Source organism: Amphiura filiformis, chromosome 8, assembly GCF_039555335.1.
Source record: "Amphiura filiformis chromosome 8, Afil_fr2py, whole genome shotgun sequence".
NCBI lineage: Eukaryota > Metazoa > Echinodermata > Ophiuroidea > Amphilepidida > Amphiuridae > Amphiura > Amphiura filiformis.
The window spans coordinates 63,979,499-63,995,211 of NC_092635.1; the positions used below are offsets into that span (position 1 = coordinate 63,979,499).

The window sequence follows — 15,713 nt, forward strand, 5'->3', positions numbered from 1 at the left end:
CACGCCGGTGATTATGAAGTCCAATGAGTAAACACGAGACAATTGTGACGTGTCATGTCAAAAGGAGACACTTTTGGGCAGGTTATCAATTTTGAGGTTGTTACAAATCCTAATTATAGAGATATTTTGCTCCACAATGCCGTTTACCCCAATGAAATCGGACATTCCTAAGCGAAGATATTGAGTTCGTAAGTTATGGTATTAAAAAATTCGAAATAGAGATATCGGCCTTTAAAAATATTATTGACAATGTTGAGAGTAGGAATTACCTAGAAAACTGTCTCAAAAAATACAAGATGCCAGTTATATTCCGGTCTGAAACTATCAGACAATATTTAAAACATTAATAACATCACAAATTCGCAACAAACCCAAATTGTGAAAAAATCTTGCCGGGCAGATTTTTGGCTATTTCTCCATTTACGATCCTGCCCAAAAGTGTCTCCTTTTGACATGACACGTCACAATTGCATTGCGTATTACCATAGATACTAAATTACACAGGTAATTTTCATCAATGACACGATCATGCTACGAACTGGCCCAATGATGGAAATTATCATCATTTGCAGATGATGAGGAGATTGTAGTATGCCAATGCTATTGAGCAGACACACAATAGTAATTTGGTTATACGATTCTACAGGATCATAATTATTTGATTGGAAAAAAACACATTCGTGTGGACTGGGTCTAAGACTCATTGCACATAATACTGATACACTTGACCTCGTAGCCCTTAAATCTACTATGTTGACAGTGAACCTGGAATCATTCATCACTCTTACTCGCTACTATTCAACATAATATATTACCACCTGTTTTCAATGTGTATGTTGCCATAGAAACATACTTTGCCTACTCCATGTTTAGAAGTGTCATCAATGTAGTGAAGAGCACCATGAAGAAACTTGCAGTAATGACTGACCCTGCACCATCTCCTGTTTTTGGAGTAGTTCCCGGCGTCGGCGGCATGGTTCCTTGATAAAGAGATAAAATATTGTTAGTGATAAGAAGAGTATCATATGGTTCTCAAACATTGTGGACACATAAACTGGCCTCAAAAAGAAACATTATTTTTCACAAGGTCATATCTTAAAATCCTGTCCATAATAATGAACCAAAATTGTACACAGGTTTGCGATAATACTATACTCTAAACACTGGTCAGTAACCAAACAGTTGTCCAACTGACACAAGAGCAAAGTGCACTGACATGGAACAGCTTCCGGGGCCACATTAACAGCCCAATAATTGGCACCCAACACAAGAAATCTGTGAGTAAGTGGAACAAGGTCTGTTTCTTGAAGAAAGTGTGTGAAAGGCAGAAGCAGCCCTGTTCCACACTATTCCACTTACTCTTTGGAAATGATCAGCTCTGTAAAGACCTTGTATGCATTCTCACAAATTTCTTTTGCTGGGTGCCAATTATTTGCCTGTGAATGTGGTCCAGGAAGCTGTTCTGTGCATTTTGCTGTTGTGTCAGTTGGACAACTGCTTGGATATGTTTTTAGAGTAGAGCATTGAAGTAATCCTGTGTGTAATTTTAGTTCAGGATTTTAAGATATGATCTTGTGAAAAATTATAAGTTTCTTATGGCAATATTTGATATTTCAATTATCCTGTGTATGTGGTCAACAGCTCAATTTCTTGACTTGACCAGGTGGCCACAATGCACTTGAAAGCAATTTCATCATCCAATTTATTATAGCCCCATTTCCAGAAATTTAGATGAAATTAGATCAACAGATAATAGATGGACAATAATAGCTGTCACAGAAGCTCACAGAATGGAAGCCTAATTGGCTGGGCTCAAGACACCAAGTCAGACAGAAGCTCAAATGGAGGGGTGAGTTTTGAAGTTTCATACTGGTGGTACTTGTATTTTTGTATTTCAAGTTGAACGTATATCATCAACGTACAAAAAAATGAAAAGGGTCTTTATTCATGGCCAGACACGATATGCAAGTTATATCTCGTTTAGGGTATCAAAAACAGCAAAAATGGGGAAAAGGGGTACTGTAATCGCACAGCTGGTACTCCTAAATTCAGCACCCAGATACTGACAAAAATATGTTGAAATTGTTCTCAAAAACTGTTCAAAATGTGTGCTTTTTCATTGGTTTTTCTTCAGGCCTCTTCTCTTGTTGACTGATCTTGGCTGTTTTAGGTGTGTTCATTGCGACTCATAACCCTGGGTTCATAATACTAAAATACTTGCTTAGGGTAGAAAAACAACCACATAGTGCGAGTGCTTGTTTTGGGTCATTTTGTTCAGAAATGAAAAATACTTGGTTTGGGTACTTTTTGAAAGTCCTTGTACATGTACATGGGTGATATACAACTTGAAATACAAGTGCCCCTTCCCCCTAGGGGTCAAGTGGATGGCAAAATCAAATAACAAGAATCTTTGGTGCCACCCCAGAGGGGTACTCAGTACAATTGACCATACTAGGGATGTGCCGCAAATATGGGTAGCATTTCTGGCCTTTTGGTATATCAATGACCCCTTTTTCTATGCCAATTTTGGTATATGGCTGGGTCCTTTTTTTCAAAATTTTCTCATTTTTTTTTGGAAAATAGCCCCGTTTTGCCTCAATCTAGCCAAAATTTTGGGGAAATTTGTAAAAACTAAGACAATTTGGGTTAAATTTTGCCAAAAACTTTTGGTATATCGATGGGTCAAAAATTGGTATATTTATGGGTCCACTTCAACATTCTCAGTGGCACACCCCTACTACCAAAACCAAACTTGAGTACCCCTCGGTGCCAACTTTGGGAGGCTTTCTCCCTGCAGTGGGCTGAATGCGGCTGATGATTGATGATGAGGTACTTACCACTACATGACTGAATGCAAACTTGAGTTGGTGATGATTCTGGGATACTATCATGTTTTTGAAGTTTCTGATTATTTTTGATTTTGCCTCCTGATACTGGCATCAAGAAAGTCACACAATTGTTGCTGTCTAATACTTTATCCTGAAAAATACATAAATAAGTTAACACCATGAGAACTACCTGCCGATTGACCAAAAAGAAGTATTCATTATCAATTGCACCAATCTGCAACATTGTTAAAATAATTTCACCACATAAAAAAATTGGGGTGAATTATTTAAAGCTCCATTCTGATTGGTGATTAAAGTCGCAACATCCCTCTATCTCTAAGGTTTGCTATCTCTAAGGTTCGCTATCTCTAAGGTTTGCTATCACTAACGTGTAAAGTCTATGGACATGAGAATCCCGCTATCTCTAATAGAGAAGAGGGTTCGCTATACCTAAAAAAAGTCTGCTACTTCAAAGGTTCGATATCACTAATTCAGAATAAGGTTTGCTAGTTCTAAGGTTTGATATCACTAATTTTAAATAAGGCTCGCTATCACTAATTTTAAATAAGGTTCGTAACGTTCGTTATCACTAATTTTGAACAAGGCCCGATATCACTAATTTATTGAAGGTTCGCTATCTCTAAGATTCGCTATCACTAACTGCAATTAAGGTTCGCTATACCTAAGGTTCGCTATCACTAATTGCAATTAAGGTTCGCTATCTCTAAAGTTCGCTATCACTAATTTTGACTAAGGTTCGCTATACCTAAGGTTTGTTATCACTAATTTTAAATAAGGCCCACTATCTCTAATTTTAAATAAGACCTTCTATCTCTAATTTAAATTAGGTTCACTATCTCTAATCTAAAGTAAGGCCCACTATCTGTAATATTCAGTAAGGTTCGCTATCTCTAATTTAAATTAGATAGGCATATAGCGGGCCTTATTTTAAATTAGAGATAGCAGGCTTTATTTTAAATTAGAGATAGCGAACCTTATTTTAAATTAGAGACAGTGGGCCTTATTTTAAATTAGAGATAGCGAGCCTTTTTTAAAATTAGAGTTAGTGGACCTTATTTAAAATTTGAGATAGCGAACCTTATTTAAAATTAGTGATATCGAACCTTAGAGATAGCGAATCTTAGAGATAGCAAACCTTAGAGATAACAGGCCTTATCTCAAATTAGAGATAACAAACCTCAGGAATACCGGGCCTGCAATTTTTGGGGACCCGTTTGGAAATCCCCCCGGGGGCTCGTAATTATTGCACAGCCCCTTAGTCTAATAGGCATGCAGGGTTTCTGTTTATTCACTATTTATCATGTTTGTGTCCTCATTTGCCAGTGTTTATTTTGACCCACACCTACCTGTGTATCGTCATCAGTATTCTGCTTCCTTGTGAATTGCATTGTAAGCCGTCCATTGTCATAACTTGCTTGTGTATCAGTCAAGTCCTGTGAGTCATCCTGTTTAATGTCTGCTGGACGCTTTCCTTCAAGACTCATATCCTTGACTTCATACATACCATTGCTATTAGGCCAACTAAGAACAGCATCAGAGCCTTCCTGAAAGTCACATATGAATTTCACTTTCATTTATACATTTTCAACCTGAAAATAAACCTTTATGGCTCAGTAGTTAGAATTCTGGCGCTTCAAGGTTCCGGGATTAATTCCTGGTGATGGGGTATTGACTTGAAGGAAAAATGTCTGAATTCAGTATCGAAGTTACGTAATGTTACTATGTCAACCGGATCACGCGCTTGAGTTATGAACCACGATCGAAACAATCACCACACAAAGTATATGGCACTTGAAGGCATATCAAAATAGCGTGATCCGGTAACCAAGAGAATTACGTAACCACTTCGATGCTGAATTGGCAACGTCTATTATATTCAGACTCCCTGTGGCACATATAAATGAACCATGAGAGTAAAAATATTTGTCCTTCGGAGGGGGCGTTAAACCGTCTGTCCCATTTACAAAATGCCATGGTACCTTTACATGTATCTCACAAAAGAATAGGGTGAAGTGGCGGCGCCAGGAAATTTTTTACGGGGGGCATTAGGGGGTAAAGTGATTTTTTTTTTTTGGGGGGCAAAATCAACAAATTTTGGGTAAAATTACCGCAAAAAGTGGAAATTTTTGTAATTTTGGGTTTTTCGGGGGTGGGGGGGCAACAGAGGGGAAAGAGTTCTGACTGGGGCACCGCCACTGGTAGGGTGTTAACTCCTGCCTGTCTCAATACATTCGGGTGCTGTTTGGATATGTACATAATCTAAGTACAGATATGATGTGCGTCCATCACAACATACTGTACTCAAGTGAACCGATTCCAATGATCAATCTGGTGCTTAACAAATCAAATGGATGAATGAATGAATGATGTGGCTCCGATGTATAATTCCAATCTGCAGTAAATATCTGATGCAGGCAAACCTAACAAGAAAGTAGTAGAAAGCTTTTTACTATTTCTGTTTGCTTCTCTGTAAATTTGATTTCATGGATTGGTTGTGGTTGGAACAATATGTACGCATTCACCATAAACACCACACAGTAGGCCAACAGTATAGTACAATACAGGACTGCACAATCAAACAATTAATCATTCAATCACTAAATTAAAAATCATACATTTTATTTATTTATAACACTTTAAGAGGGACCCCACCTAACTATCATACATGGTTGGCCAAGGTCAAAAATATTTTATGGTGTTGGTCGAAAGGGCTTTGGGTGTAGATTGTAAAAATCCACTTTGCTTGCTCATATGTTACCCGTTGCCATGGTAACGACCCGAAATGTATTTTAGGTGATTTTAGCTCATTTCAGACTGAAAATGCTGAAATTTGCCTAATAAAGAACGGGCCATAGCGCCATTATTCGAGAAGATAGAAAAAAATTGATTAGATCCTTACAATGGACCATCTTTCTACTTTCCAACAAAAAATAAAAATTATTCATGTGGTGTTCGGATGTATCTTTTTTTGACCTGGCAACACTTATAGTTTTGCCCTTTTGAAAAAGTGACAATTTTGACCTATTTTTGAGGTGCAAAAAACTATTGGCCATGACTCCCAGAATATTGCAATTGTGGTTGTGAACAAAGCAGACCATGCCCCATTCAAAATTGATATAAATTGCTTGGGGGATTATATCAGTAAAGCGGAGTGTTGCCAGAAAATAACACATTTGTTGAAAAGGGCTAAATTTGACTGGGAGTGTTTTTCCCCTGTATTTAAGTAATACTGAAAACATTTGTTATGTTTATGCATCATGTTATCTCACAATTGAATGTTTTTGATCTAGATATTAAATATTAAACAAACTCAATTTCTATTTTGATATTTAAAGTGTTGCCAGTATTCAAAAACTGCATTTTAAGGTATTTTAGTCAAATGACTAGTAATTGGCACATATTTAAAAGTCTAAAACCAAATGATAAAAGTATAATCACTTGGATTATACTTCTGAATATTGATGTAGCAGGCCTTTCAACTCATACAACAATAAGCTATGGCAACTGCAGTGTTGCCATAAAATAAGCAAATTTAGTACTTTCTTTCTACAGACTACATTGTTATGCCCTGATTTTGGGGAATTTAAGAATTCAATTCTAAACAAAGTGTATTATGTTTTAATGTACTATATTCACGACATGTGTTAACAGAAAAAAGACACACTTCTGAGCTCTTCTGCATTGCAAACGTTACAAATAATATGAATTTGTCTGCCCTATTTCTCCTAACAAGAGTTATTTAACATGCTCATGATCGGGGTGAATTTGGGTGGAAAACACCCGGGAAAACATGCTCCTTGCGCCGTTTCTTTTCTTCTTTTTTTTTCCTTTTCTTTCTTGCTCTCTCACTTCTCTTTAATTTTTCTCACTCAGGGGGGCTCTTCTCCTGTCCCCACCCCTAGCTACGCTTACTGCAAACAGAACAAAATGTTGACCCTGCTTTTTAGTGCATAACGACATAGTTTTATTTTTGATTCCTCTATTGAACAAAGAATTGAAAAGCATCAAAAGTTGCCCAATCGCGGATTTGCATCATTCGGCTTTACGTTGTATTTTATTGGCTCTCTATATATTTATGTTTAAATAATGTGAGTATATTTGGTTGAAACACAGCACAGGCTATATAGACATTTCCCAATAAATTTTAAACACTTCTTTTAAACACTTCTTTTCTTTTAAATGAAAAAAAAAGATATTAGGAACGGTAGAAACATTCCAACTTTGAAGAAAAACAAGTTCAAATGAACATTAGGAAAACATATATATTAAAAGGAATAAACCAATAATCTGAAAACATCAAAACACCGTAGTGCGGATGGCGCTGGCATGCGAATACATTGAGAAAATATTGAAGAGAAATAAGCAAGAAACTGCAGCCTAAAAATTAATGCTAAATCGAACCCTTGAAATATAGGCCTATTGAAAACCTAACTGGCAAAATCATGCAACAAAGAAGAAAAAAATGGAATTAAATTGCGAATATCATGAACATAAGAGAAAATAAGAGTAACATGATTATCAATGTATCATTGCCCTCTATCCCACCTTTGTCCAGCCGATACAGTAGCATAACCAGGATATGTTCAGAGGGAGGGGGGGGGGGGGGGGGGCATAGTTGGGGGGAGCATATGGGGAAAGAATATTAATTTTTTCAAAAGAATCACAACCGTTTCCATTAATCAGTCACTTAATACTCCTAATTAGTCGGAGAATGGAAGAAGCTATGCGGTTAATGCATTTCTTCAATGTAGCGTATGTTTGAAGTAATAAAATGGAATAAAAATGGTGTAATTTTAAAATGAAAAAAGAATTCTCTGTAATTCTTACAATTATCCTAGAATATATAAAAGTGTACTTGACATGCTTTGTACTAGGGACGTAGAAAGCGGGGGGACAGGGTGGACGAAGTCCATGGGCCCCGAGGGTTAAGGGGCCCCAAGCAAAAGAGAAAATTAAATAAGCACTGATTAAGTAGCTGCTAAAAGGCAGGGCCGAATTTACCTTGGTCTGGCTAAAATTTGGAGTCCCAAAACTCACCGTGAGGAAGGCATGTGCTGCACGCAAGAGGTCAGTTTGGGTTACAAATTGGGTGCCTTCTATAAGATCGACAGTGGTTGCAGAAGCATTGCAAATTAGAGGAAGATAAGCATATTTTGTTCCGATCTTACTAGAACATTTATGCGTGAAATAAATTTTTAATTTCAGGCCATTTTATTAGACCAAAATGAAGGTGAAATTTGTTGTGTGAAGGGCTGAGTGCTAGTATGATATGCGCGAAGTGCGCAAAATTTTGCAATTTTGCCATATTTTGGTCCCAAACATGCTGTTGTGGGCTAAGAAGAAGATACACAGGGCAATTTTCGGGTCCCCTCTGGCCCAATGGTAAATACGGCCCTGCTAAAAGGGCCCGCACTGTTTCTTGTCCATGGGCCCCCGAGGCTCTTGCTACGCCCCTGCTTTGTACATGTCGACTAAAACTTGCATGCTATATTTAGTTAGTAAAATAATTTTGATTATATGTGACCGTACAGCACGAATGAGCCGTAAATGTCCTCAATTGTATTCTGAGTTACAGTGTAAAATGGGCATGAAGGTCGTATTCATAGGTACCTCAATTTGGTGCTACGTGTACCTCATTTAATGAGATACACGTAGCACCAAATTGAAATACCTATGAATATGACCTTCATGCCCATTTTACACTGTAACTCAGAATACAATTGAGGACATTTACGGCTCATTCGTGGTGTACGGTCACATATGTTCTATTCATTTGTAATACACATGAAATCTATGGAATTGACTTGAATACAATAAACAATGCAATAACAAGATTTCAAGTGGTAGATTTAACTGTCACCATTTCTGCTGGGAATTTGGCCACTCAAGAATAGCATTTCACTCAGTCTACGGTAAAAGTTGGCACACCCTGTAAAATAAGCAATCATTTTAGTAGTTTCATGAAATCATTCTATTTTCAGACTAGTATATGCAGCATATGTTCGCTTTTTTCACGCTCTGTAATATAGTGATTGTACAGATAAGTAATTGACATAAATGTTGTAGTTTTAGAAAGGGCAAACTGTGTACTTTCTTTAAAAAAAACCAACGAATTTCAGTTACTGGGAAATGATGAGATTGGCATAATACTATTCAACTTTTTGTGTGAAATTACTTTGTTACAACCTATATTACCTATCGATCACCCTGTATAATTATTCAAATGCTAACTAATGCAATGGCCATCTTTGAAGCATAAGATTTCCAGAAATGTATGGGTTTGGATATTTTTCTTGAACTACATTTGAGATATAACCAAAAAGGTGCAAAAGGAGGTGATTTCAACCAAATTTCCAAATGTGCACCAATGGGGTACCAACATAAAAATGTAACCAAGTACTAAATTTGATTATTTTATGGCAACACTGCAGTTGCCATAGCTTATTGTTGAATGGCGTAAGGCCTGCTACATCAATATTCAGACGTATAGTCCAAGTGATTATACTTTTATCATTTGGTTTTAGACTTATAAATATGTGCCAATACTACATGTAGTTATTTGACTAAAATACCTTAAAACACAGTTTTTGAAAACTGGCAACACTTTAAATATCGAAATAGAAATTGAATTTGTTTAATATTTAATATTTTGATCAAAAACATTCAATTGTGAGATAACATGATGCACAAGCATAAAAAATATGTTTAGTATTACTTAAATACAGTGGAAAAACACTCCATGTAAAATATAGCCCTTTTCAATAAATGTGTTTTTTTCTGGCAACACTCCGCTTTACTAATATAATCCCCCGAGCCATTTATATCAATTTTGAATGGGGGCATGGTCTGCTTTGTTCACAACCACAATTACAATATTCTGGGAGTCATGGCCAATAGTTTTTTTGCACCTCAAAAATAGGTCAAAATTGTCACTTTTTCAAAAGGGCAAAACTATAAGTGTCGCCAGGTCAAAAAAAGATACAACCGAACACCACATGAATAATTTTTATTTTTTGTTGGAAAGTAGAAAGATGGTCCATTGTAAGGATCTAATCAAATGTTTTCTATCTTCTCGAATAATGGAGCTATGGCCCGTTCTTTATTAGGCAAATTTCAGCATTTTCAGTCTGAAATGAGCTAAAATCACCTAAAATACATTTCGGGTCGTTACCATGGCAACGGGTAACATATGAGCAAGCAAAGTGGATTTTTACAATCTACACCCAAAGCCCTTTCGACCAACACCATAAAAAATTTTTGACCTTGACCAACCATGTATGATAGTTAGGTGGGGTCCCTCTTAATAAACAACAAAATTAAACACACTGGGTGCATCAATGGAATATTTGAACATGAAGACAGAAAAAAAAAATTGACCTTTTGTGAATGTTCCTTCAAGCAAGAAAGGGCTGATTTTCAGCATTTTTACAAAAACAAAATTTGATTTTTTGGGGATGTGTGTCACACCCTCTTCCGGACTACAGCTCTGATCTAAAATTTACATGAAACTTCCCAGCTATAATAGTGTGGAGGCTGCACTAACAGGTCGATTTGTGGATGATATATGGTGCATGGTGCAAAATTGGTTTTAATTAGCAGCGCAATGAAGTATGGTCTTATGTTTGACACTTTTTGATGTGCAATAGCGGATCCAGGGGTACTTGGTGTTAAAGGCCCCCACCGTATTTTTAAGCAAAATCATCCCACTTTTGACAATTTTTGAGTCATAACAGCTCCTCCGCCCCCATATTTTGATTGACCATCATGGATCTGCGGCTGAAATGCAATCTTAAAGCAATATTGTAACAATAACATATTCATAAGAAATAGATTTGTATTTCTTATTGACAAAATGTTAGTTTTCACTGTCAGATATGTCCCCATTGAATTATTGAGGCATAACATAGAAAAAATTGCTATTTGATTCCAGTGCCCATGTTATCAATATGTGTCACTCCACTGATCCTTACTGAGGATCCCTATTTAGAGGTATTATGAACATCATGTACACGTTTGACTTGAACATCATGTACACGTTTGAGTAACATTTCAATTATGTGAATAAAACAACGCGACACATCATTTTATTAAAATAACAGATTTTGTCACAAATGCAGCAAGTTAGGTTTTGATTTTTGCAAGTATGATAGTTTTTGACAATGGATGCATGATGGAATGAAGCTGTATTTACCGTAACCACTCGGGTATAAGCCCACCCCTCTAGAAAGCAGATTTCACTTCAAAAATGGGGTGGGCTTATAACCGGGGAAGGGCTAGTGCATGAATTTAAAAATAAGAAAAATCATCCCCATTTGTATATGCCCAATGTACCAGTAATTTCTATCATCTATCAATTTCTTAAAATTATAAGTGTGGAATGTTTTAATCAACTGATATTTTTTTATATTTGTTCTTAAATATGAGAGCAAAGCATTGATTTGATTTAGTTAGAACTTGGCCAAAATTTAGTACTGGGCTTATACCTGAGTGCACCCTTGTTCCCAGAATGTTTTGAAAAATAGGGGGTGGGCTTATAGCCGAAGGTGGGCTTATACCCGGGTGGTTATGGTACATTGAACGGTATGAAGCAGGGGCGTAGCTAGGGGGCAAGTACCGGTACCTGTTCCTTGGGGCGTGCCAAAGCAGGGCTCGTGTACACAAAACACACACAAAAAACCTTCCTGTTTGTATAAATGCATTATAAAACATTCCAAAAGCTAGTTAGGAAAAATGATCAGATATACTATAACATAAGAAAAGGAAGCAAAATATACTCTTTTATTTGCACATTTTCTGACTCTAAGGAGAAAATGTCCCTCAGATTCACCATAGGGGTGCTATTCTATCCTTGTCCTGGGCAATGCACCATAAACTTAGCTACGCCCCTGGTAAGGGTGGTGCAATGATTATGTGTACCCCCAGGGTGGTGAATTATAGGGGGGGCAAAGATTTTTTGACAGGCCCAAAAGGGGGGGCAAGCATCTTATGGCAGGTCGAAAGGGGGGCAAGCATTTTTTGGTAGGTCGAAAGGAGGGGTCAAGCGATTTTTGGCAGGTTGTAAGGGGGGCCAAGCGATTTTTGGCACAGATATTTTGGGCACCGTTTCTATATTATGCTCTAAAAAAGGTGTAAGAAAACGTTAGAACACGTTCAAATATGCAAAATTTCCTGCTTGCTGCGCTCCCATTATTTGATAAGACAATTTAAGGTTTTCAATTCGGGTTCCCAAAAAATCTTGCATGTGTAAGGGGGGGGTGCAAAGATTTTTTGGCACATCAAAAGGGGGGGCAAATGCTTTTTGGTACATCAAAAGGTGGGGGCAAAGCATTTTGAGAATTCACCACCCCGGGGTACACATAATTATTGCACAGCCCCTAAGAAATGATCCGAGAGTCAATGAGACATAACACATAATGCCAGGGGCGTAGAAACTAACCTGAAGGAGCTCATCAGCGAACAGAGTGCAATCTCTAAGGTACCCACACTGAAAATAATCGCAGAGTCAAATGACTCATTTTGACACTTGACATTTTTAGTGAGTTAGATGCAAAAAGACCCACTTACTAGACCTAGAGAGTCAGATTTGACTTACTTATGTGATATTATGAGTCAATTACAGTGTTCGAAATAAGGCCAAAAAAATTAATTGTTTGCTTGTCCATAGATCACTTCCAGAAGTTGGGTCGGTTGGTCGGAAAAGGTTTCTTTTCTTATATCTTTTTTTTTAAGAACCAACAGTATAATGTGAAGTACTTGTTTTATGTAAAACACTCACTGTTCACAGAATTTCCACCAAAGACAAATTCAAGGTAAACCCTACTATATTTTACATGTGCATGTCTGGTGGTAGACTTAAAATACTGTACTGCATTTATAATTTCAGCAGTGTTTAAATTGTGTAGTACTAGTGGTTATGATAAAAAATGACATTGAAATATGATGTCAGTTAAGTAAAGAAGCTGACACCCAATGACCCTTTTTAAGAAGCTGACACCCAATGACCACCTTTTAAGAAGCTGACACCCAATGACCACCTTTTAAGAAGCTGACACCCAATGAACCCTTTTAAAGAAGCTGACACCTAATGACCCTTTTTAAGAAGCTGACACCCAATGACCACCTTTTAAGAAGCTGACACCCAATGACCACCTTTTAAGAAGCTGACACCCAATGACCCCTTTTAAAGAAGCTGACACCTAATGACCCTTTTTAAGAAGCTGACACCCAAGGACCACCTTTTAAGAAGCTGACACCCAATGACCACCTTTTAAGAAGCTGACACCCAATGACCCCTTTTAAAGAAGCTGACACCTAATGACCCTTTTTAAGAAGCTGACACCCAAGGACCACCTTTTAAGAAGCTGACACCCAATGACCACCTTTTAAGAAGCTGACACCCAATGACCACCTTTTAAGAAGCTGACATGCAGTGACCCCTTTGAAAGAAGCTGACACAATGACACCCTTTTAAAGCTAACACGTAATTACCCCTTTTTAAAGAAATTGTCACACAATGACCCCTTTTAAAGAAGCTGACACCTAACTACCCCTTTTAAGAACCTGACACCCAATGACCACCTTTTAAGAAGCTGACACCCAATGACCCCTTTTTTAAAGGAAGCTGACACACAATACACCCTTAAAGAAGCTGACACCCAATGACCCTATTTAACAAACCGACACACAATGACCCCTTTTTAAGAAGCTGACACTCAATGACCACTGAAGCTGACACCTAATGACCCTTTTTAAGAAGCTGACACAAATGACCCCTTTTTAAGAAGCTGACACCCAATGACCCCTTTTGAAGAGAATGACACCCAATGACCCCTTTTTAAAAAGCTGACACCCAATGACCACTTTTGAAGCTGACACCTAATGACCCTTTTTAAGAAGCTGACACCCAATGACCCCTTTTTAAGAAGCTGACACCCAATGACCCCTTTTTAAGAGAATGATGACCCCTTTTTAAAAAGCTGACACCCAATGACCACTTTTGAAGCTGACACCTAATGACCCTGTTTTAAGAAGCTGACACCCAATGACCCCTTTTTAAGAAGCTGACACCCAATGACCCCTTTTTAAGAAGCTGACACCCAATGACCCCTTTTAAGAAGCTGTCACACAATGACCTCCTTTTAAAGAAGCTGACACCCAATGACCACCTTTTTAAGAAGCTGACACCTAATGACCCTCTTTTTAAGAAGCTGATACCTAATGGCCCCTGTTAAAGAAGCTGACACCCAATGACCACTTTTGAAGCTGACACCTAATGACCCTGTTTTAAGAAGCTGACACCCAATGACCCCTTTTTAAGAAGCTGACACCCAATGCCCCCTTTTTAAGAAGCTGACACCCAATGACCTCCCTTTTTAAGAAGTGGTTATGATAAAAATGACATTGAAATATGATGTCAGTTAAGTTCACTTTATTTATTATTAATCATTATTTTGGAGTGCTTGCCTGTCAGACAAGTGCATGGCTCATCGTGGTTGTTCAATGTGGTTTTTTGGACAAGTAGGCCTACTTATTTCAAACAATGGTCAAATACAAGCCAACTCAGATCAACTTGATTGACTGACTCACAAAACTTCACAAAGTGGATCAGGGTCGACTTTGCACTCATTTACAATTACCTATTACTGGGTTGATATCCTAGGACCATCACTTTTAAGAAGCTGACACACAATGACCCCTTTTTAAGAAGCTGACACACAATCCCCCTTTTAAAGAAGCTGACACCCAATGACCCCTTTTTAAGAAGCTGACACCCAATGACCCCTTTTAAGAAGCTGTCACACAATGACCTCCTTTTAAAGAAGCTGACACCCAATGACCACCTTTTTAAGAAGCTGACACCTAATGACCCTCTTTTTAAGAAGCTGATACCTAATGACCCCTTTTAAAGAAGCTGACACCCAATGACCCATTTTTAAAGAAGCTGACATGCAGTGACCCCTTTTACAGAAGCTAACACCCAATGACCCCTTATACAGAAGCTAACACCCAATGAAACCAATTTTATAAAGAAGCTGACACCTAATGACCCCTTTTTTATTCCCAAAATGCTTCTTCTACAGATTACATGGTAGAGTAATGAGACTTTGTCATCGGCATTGGCTACAGTTGGGGTCTATGGGGTAAACACATATTTGGGGTCAAAAATCATTAAGGGGTATTTCCAGCACACTAATAAACCAAATACCTTCAAAATGCTTCTTTTCTTACAGATTACATGGTACAGAGTTACGACTGACACATATACATTAGCTGGCATCTATGGGGTAAACACAGATGTGGAGTTAAAGGTCATGCAGGGGTCATAACATACAGGTATAGCCATATTTGTGTATAAATAGAAGGCCCCCTAGTTCTTTTTATGATTCCTTTGTATTGAACAAACATTTTGCACCATATTCGTTAAAATGGAAGCAAGTTGAAATTTTGACACCTTGTACAACCAAAAATTGACATTTTGACCCAAAAATGAGGTTTTTGTATAATAACTCAGTAATGACAGGGCGTAGATAGCACAAACTATACATTTTCGAAATCCTTGTGATCAGCCCAATAACCCCTGTATGACCTTTTGTGACCTCTACAGATCACTCGGGGTCAAATCCAAAATGCCGCCAAATCTTAGAATAAATCGAGGGCTTAGAACCAGAACTAGCCATGTCCCTTTGTTTTCTCAATTATATGTTACTCATTTCGGCAACAAATGTACGGTTAATTATGCCCTCCATAATAAATGCAAGTGACATTGGGGTATATGCATGGTCACTTGAACAGTTAGTTAGATGCAAGTGGCATATACCCCAGTCAATTACACTTATGGAGGGCAGAATTAACCGTCCATTTGTT

The 15,713-nt window shown here is 37.7% G+C and overlaps 1 protein-coding gene across 1 annotated transcript in view; it reads right to left on the reverse strand.

Annotated features, from left to right (window-relative positions):
- Positions 1 to 638: 638 nt before the first annotated feature.
- LOC140159659 (uncharacterized) overlaps positions 639 to 15,713 on the reverse strand; it is a 125,774-nt gene continuing 110,699 nt past the window's right edge. Inside the window, exons 15-17 of the mRNA XM_072183154.1 lie at positions 4,196 to 4,393; positions 2,838 to 2,979; positions 639 to 980 (exon numbers count right to left, since the gene is read on the reverse strand). Of these exons, the coding sequence (XP_072039255.1) occupies positions 859 to 980; positions 2,838 to 2,979; positions 4,196 to 4,393 (462 nt within the window). The 3' untranslated portion in view covers positions 639 to 858. The remainder of the gene's footprint in view (positions 981 to 2,837; positions 2,980 to 4,195; positions 4,394 to 15,713) is intronic.